Source organism: Myodes glareolus, chromosome 2 (genome assembly GCF_982192425.1).
Source record: "Myodes glareolus chromosome 2, mMyoGla1.1, whole genome shotgun sequence".
Taxonomy (NCBI): Eukaryota; Metazoa; Chordata; class Mammalia; order Rodentia; family Cricetidae; genus Myodes; species Myodes glareolus.
In genome coordinates this window covers 130,048,277-130,054,276 of record NC_142027.1, presented here as the reverse complement: position 1 = coordinate 130,054,276, position 6,000 = coordinate 130,048,277, and the positions used below count along the sequence as shown (strand labels likewise).

Genomic DNA, 6,000 nt, shown 5'->3' with positions numbered 1-6,000 from the left:
GTGACCCCAAGGATAGATGGGAAAGGAAATCATGCGCTGTCACCATGCAGACTCATCATAGTTTAGAAACTCCCTCCGCAGCAGGCCTGTGAGGGTGGCGCTGTCAATCACTATCGGTCAGTGTGTATGGGTTCTAAGCAGATGCTCTGTGCTCTAACAAAAGCAACACAGAATCCTCAGTGTGGAACGGAGCATGGAGGAAACTGCATGTGCACACACCCATGTAAAGCATGTGCACTGACTTTTATTCTGTCGTGGAAATGCTAGCCAATTACACAGAACTCAGTTTGGTCATTTTATTTTTGAGCCCTTGGGGATCTTTCATAAACTTGAAACTCAGCATCGCAAGGTTGCAAAGTACCATGGGTACTTTGAGTAAACTGTCAGGTGAGATTCCATAGCTGCATTCTTGAGCCTGCAGCCTGCTCTGCACCTGTTCAGGTCACTTACACATGACAGAACCTGAGCCCTCTCATCCTCACGCAGCAGCCACTGAAGAACAAGGTCCTTCTCAACCCTTAGCACTGGGGACACTGGAGGGGCTGCCACACAGCCCAGGTGACACACGGCTGTGCACAGCTCACAGCAGGTTTATCCCATGCTTCAGCAGTTTCCGCTTGGCTTTGTCTGCAAGGCTGAAGGCACAATCCTGAGGGTTCGGGAAGCCGGAGCTGCGAGCAGTGGGTGCCAGCTGCTGGAAGTAGGTTTCCTGGGCTGGGTTGCAGCAGGCGAACACAGCTGTGGAGGCGTTCCTATCGGGGAGGAAAGAGGACAACAGCTCAGGGGTGACAGTGTGGGGCCCTGGCTGGCTGCTTCAGCACCCCAATGCCTGCTGCAGGCCCGGGTAACAACTGTCCTGTCTTTTCAGCTCTCGGTGGCTGGGATGGTGGGCCTGAAGTAGCTGTAGCCAGGGTCTGGAGTTACCAAACAAATGGCCACTGAAATTGCTGCCAGCAGAATGGCAGCAGAGTGAGTCCTGCTCACGTCCCTGACTCACCACGGCAGGAGGGACTATCCCACCTAGCAGCAAGGAGCCTGACCTGCTCTACTCTGATGCCTGTAAGGTGACAGAAAGCAGGAAACCTGGACTCATAGGCTAACAGAGGGACAAAGAATGGCACCAAGGAGGATCTGTAATGGGTATTTGAGAAGGTGGGTGTGAGGTAACCAAGGAAACCGCTGTTGCATCTTGGTTGCTGGGCTCCTGACAGCATGCTGTTCATCTGCTCCACATCCTTGAAGCCACACCCCTCAGACAGGAGACAATGGACACTCTCCAACACCGCACAGGCACACCACCCAAGGTCTGCACCCTCCACATCAGCACCCTCCACATCAGCACCATTTGCCCCTCAGACAGGAGACAGCGGACACTCTCCAACACCGCACAGGCACACCACCCAAGGTCTGCACCCTCCACATCAGCACCATTTGCATTGCTGATTTAATCCCCCCCCCCATGCTCTTTCCCCAAGACCAGGGAATAAATACCCTAACAGGGTAATTTGAGAAGAAAAAGGGTTACTTTACCCCATGAATATGCCACCAATCTCATAAATATTCATAAGGACTCCTTAAAAATCCACCATGCAGGGCCAGAGGGATGCTTGACAGCCTCAGTTCCATCCTGGAACTTCACAGGTTGTCCTCTGACCTCTATCCACATGCACACTGTAGTGCATGTGTGAACATATGCACACATCACACACAGGTACATACACACACACACACACACACACACACACACACACACACACACGTTAAAAGACCCAAAACTGGTACCCACTTATGGTGCTCCCCGCTTTCAGGCCAGTGCCCCAATTTCTCTACTTTGCTAAGTAAGCTTAAGCTTAAACTATCAGGGGAGTCTTTTCTCCCGGGTACAGGACCAGGGAGAGACTCTTACCTCTTAACAGACCCACCCGATCTCCTTAGCACCCACATTCTTCTTGTCTGGAAGCCTTAGTCTAACAAGCCTCAGTTTCCCTGATTCTAGCATGCAAGGTCAGGGGCTGCTAAGGCTCCCTCCCTCAGCTGTCTCCTGCTGGATGAGGAGGAAGCTCCAGGTCTTGCTCTTGTGAGGCATTTCTCTGACAGGCTCCTCTCAAAGTTGAAGGGAGTATGGCTTGGTGAGAAAACCTTCAGTCACTCTTGTGTGGCAATGCCAGCTCTCCTACTGGCAAGCAGGGAGCCCCTGGCTTTATTACAGAGTCCTGCAGAGTCTGTGTGCACTCCTTAGCATATGCCAAGGAACTGTGCCATCACTGAGGTGAGAACCCACCCAGCATGCCTTGGGCTCTACCTACACTGAACCCTGTCAGCTCTAGGAAGGTGAAGCACAGTGGCCACCAGCAGGGGAGCAGATGTCAGCGTTCATTTGCTGCCTCCTCCCACTCAACAACCACACACCCAGCACACCCAGGTCCCAGAGTGGTGGCTGCAGATGTAAGTCAGACTTCAGCTGCCAGCTGAGGAGGACACACTGTGCTATCAGCAGCAGATGACACCAGGACAGACAGCTGGCATCAGTGTGGTCAAGTGACGGGACATGGGAATTCCATCCCAAAGGCTCCGTGTGCTCCCACTGAGTCCTGACCCGCGCGGTCTTGGCCCAGCTAGTGAGACCTATGGGGAAAGAGCATGCACCTCAGAGTGATGGAGGCCTGCAGTCAAACCCTGGCCGTCAGCTTCATGAGACTGTGACCTGGGACAGCACCGTTCCCACACAAGCTCACATTTCTTACTTTGAGAGGAAGGAAAAGTGTGTCTGCACAGCCGTTCCGACAGTCGGCAGGCTGACAGAGAGGTGGGGAAGCTCTTCCTCTAGCCCTCTAACATGCCCAACTCTCCAAAACTAGCTTCAGAAAACATGGAGAGAAAGAACACAGCTGTTTAAACACCCAGTTTCAGGGACAGTCACCTGGAAGATGAGGTAGTATGACAAGGGGAAGGAAATGGAACCTGTGTTGTCTGTTATCAGTCACGGAGAATAAAAACTAAAGCAGCAGTGGACTGGACTCCCCCACAAACGGAGACACAGGCTGGCTCTGGTGTTGCTGGGCATCGGAGAAATGTCTGATTCTAGGTTTCTGCAGTGACTTTGTTTTCACCGACCATTTTGTTTGTATTTAGAAGCCTATAGTGTTATCTGGCCCTCCCTCAGGAATAGTGCAGCCCTGTGCTCTCTGACGGTGAGGACTTAGGGCTTTGCCACTGTTGTGACCTGCATATTTAGAGCAGGGAAGGCATCGGGAGGATGGCCTCCGGAGGGACTAACCATATTCAGCCTGTGATGAGGACGGTGGCACTGCTGTGAGGGACTGAGAAGCTCACCTGACGGTCATCTCGTACAGCGCAGGCAGCTGGGCAAAGTCAGAGTGCATGAGGTTGACGGCCTGCAGAAAGCGGCGGTCCTGGGGAGCAGCCACTAGAGGCAGGTTGGCTGGCAGAAGGAGACAGAGGTGGTGAATGGCAGCCCTCCCCGACTCCTTGGGCCAAGACCTGGACATGGGAGCAGTGAGGCTAAAGCCTGAGTGTGGGTGACAGGCCTGGGGACAAACAGCCCAGTCGCTCTCTCTGGGGGAGAGCCCTGCCAGCCCCACTGCCAGCCCCACCACCAGCCCCACTGTCAGCCCGACTGCCAGCCACACTAGCTCCTGGGGCCCACCTTACCACAGATGTTGACACTCACAAGTTCCCACTGGGGAAACAGCAAACAAGAAAAGGAGCAAATGAGTGTTTGCCAGTGAGCTCAGTGGCTGTGCTCCAGCTGTGGCCAGCGGGTTGTTGGCTGCAGCACTGCCATGACTGGGGCTGGGTTCTCCCTCCGCCCATGTGGAGCTGGGCTCCCTGTACCTGTAGCTCACCTGTGAGCACGCTCTGGATTCGGTCATAATGCATGAAGTTGTATGTGCTGCTTGTGAGGCTAGCCTCGTCTCGGGGTAGTGTCTCCTTCAGGTGGACTTCCAGCCCATTCAGGGATGCCAGGCTGCTGTAGTACTGCAGAGGGGCCAGGAGTGGGTCACAGGCTGGCAGACTCAGTTAAGAAGCACCTAGACAATGCCTCAGTGGTCACTAGACCTAGCAAAAATAGTCACTGTCTCTGGGGGAACATCAAGTTCCACTCACATGCTCCTCTTGTTTGAGGCAGAGCTTCCCTATGCAGCCCCGACCGGCCTAGAACTCACTATGGAGACCAGGCTAGCCTCAAACTTGTGGAAAGCCTCCTGCCTCTGCTTCCTTGGTCCTTGGACTACAGGTATACATCATCCACAGCCCCTTATGTTCATATATGCATATACTTTCCTTCTTGTGTGTATCTATCTGTGTATGCCGTGTTATGTGCATGCACATGGAACTCAGAGGAGGGTGTCACACCTCTGTGTGTGACAGATGTATAGGCAATTGTGAGCTGTCCAGTGTGGGTGCTAGTACTGAACTCAGGTTCCCTGAACAAGAAGTAAGTGCTCTTAACTGCTAAGTCTCCTCTCTAGCCCCATGGTCTAATATTTGTAAATTAAGGGTCATACTGTGTGAGGATAAAATGAGCAGGCTCTAATTTAAGAAGAGTCAGGAGGCATGGCAGCAATAACCCAGAGCCTCAGCACCCAGGAGGCTGACATAGGAGGGCCACAATTTGGAGGCCATCATGCGTGGAAGAAAGGAAGAAAAGAAAAAGGAAGAAGAAACAAAAGGAAAAAAAGAAAGAAAAATTACCCATGATATCACCACCCAGTGGTGGCTGCCTAGCTGTGGCTTCCCAGAAGCCCCCAGGGGACTATCTATTTTGCTTTATTTAAATATTTACTTATTTTTAATTTATCTGCCTTATGTGTGCAGAGTCCAGAAGAGGGCATCAGATGCCCCGGGCTGGAGTTCTGGGTAGTTGTGAGCTGCCTGATAGGATGTGAACTCTGGTTCTCTGCAGGAACAGCAAGTGCTCCAAACCCCTGGGCCATCTCTGCAGCTCTGACACTGTCTGTTTTAACACTACTGGTGGCCTTCTATGTTCCCAGTGTTTCCCAACCTGGCCTGGATGAAGTCCTCGTGGGTTAATCACTCCCATGTGAAGAATATGCACTGTCTACAAGGAACAAGGACTGCTGTCTAGTGCCCTGTGCTCAGCGGCTCTGAGAGGCTGTAGGAATCAGGAGCCCCAATGGATAAACACAGCCAATGCCAGGCACTTGAACCACTGGCTTCCCCTGAGTGTACAGCTGTGGAAAGCAGGTGCGTGCAGAGTCACCTTGCTCTGACAGTCAGGACACTTACAATACGGGGTTAGCAGACACAAACGAGCCTATGCTTGAAAGTTGTGTGTGCCTTGGGGGTGATAGAGTGGGATGACACTGGGGCACCCAGGGGAGCTCACCCTGGACTGGAGAAGGGGAGCACTGGGGCACCCAAAGGAGCTCGTCATGTAACTGCACTACACCTTCTGGATCTTAGGGACCTGGTAATAGCCACCCCTCAAGTTGCTAACAAGAGACAGGGAAAACTGGACCAGAGAGTAGGCCAACTAAATCCTATTCTCTCTAAATGCATTAGGCTCTATTTCCAAATTTTTCTGCCTAGCTTGTAGTCAAGACAGAGTTGCTTAACCACAAACCATCACAAGATGTGTGGTATAGTATGGAGGAGACTTCTCTAATGACTAAGTGTTGTCATAGACGCAGGGGCCTAGTTAAATCCAGGCGACCTGCTTTCTGTCACAGCACTTGTCTGTACTTGTGAGAAGTCCATGAGGTGGCCACAGAAGGCCACACCACACCATTCATACACTGCCTGGTTTAGAACCACACAAGGCTGGGAAGTTTGCAAAGTTGAAAACGTCTGCCTTCTGAATCCATGAACAAAAAGCTTGCTGATTTCAGAATGGCCCGAGGAGACAGAGGGCTCTGACTTTGGTCTGCACTAGAGCCGACAGCAGATGGTGGATCTGTGGGCTGGGGAAGCAGTGTGTGTGTAGCCCACATGGCTGAGGTTGGGAGCTTTTCCACT

At 52.3% G+C, this 6,000-nt stretch overlaps 1 protein-coding gene across 8 annotated transcripts in view; it reads right to left on the bottom strand.

Moving 5' to 3' along the window:
- Positions 1-282: 282 nt before the first annotated feature.
- Positions 283-6,000, bottom strand: part of Hps4 (HPS4 biogenesis of lysosomal organelles complex 3 subunit 2) — a 31,189-nt gene continuing 25,471 nt past the window's right edge. For 5 of the 8 annotated variants that reach the window (XM_087903690.1, XM_087903693.1, XM_087903691.1 and 2 more), the window contains 3 exons: positions 3,867-3,999; positions 3,334-3,442; positions 283-752 (listed from right to left, as the gene is read on the bottom strand). In XM_087903690.1, coding sequence (XP_087759816.1) covers positions 581-752; positions 3,334-3,442; positions 3,867-3,999 — 414 coding nt within the window. In that variant the 3' untranslated portion in view covers positions 283-580. Of the gene's footprint in view, positions 753-3,333; positions 3,443-3,866; positions 4,000-4,020; positions 4,616-6,000 lie in introns of those variants that run through there. The other 3 variants (XM_048450566.3, XM_085680859.2, XM_087903695.1) reach the window with 2 other exon arrangements.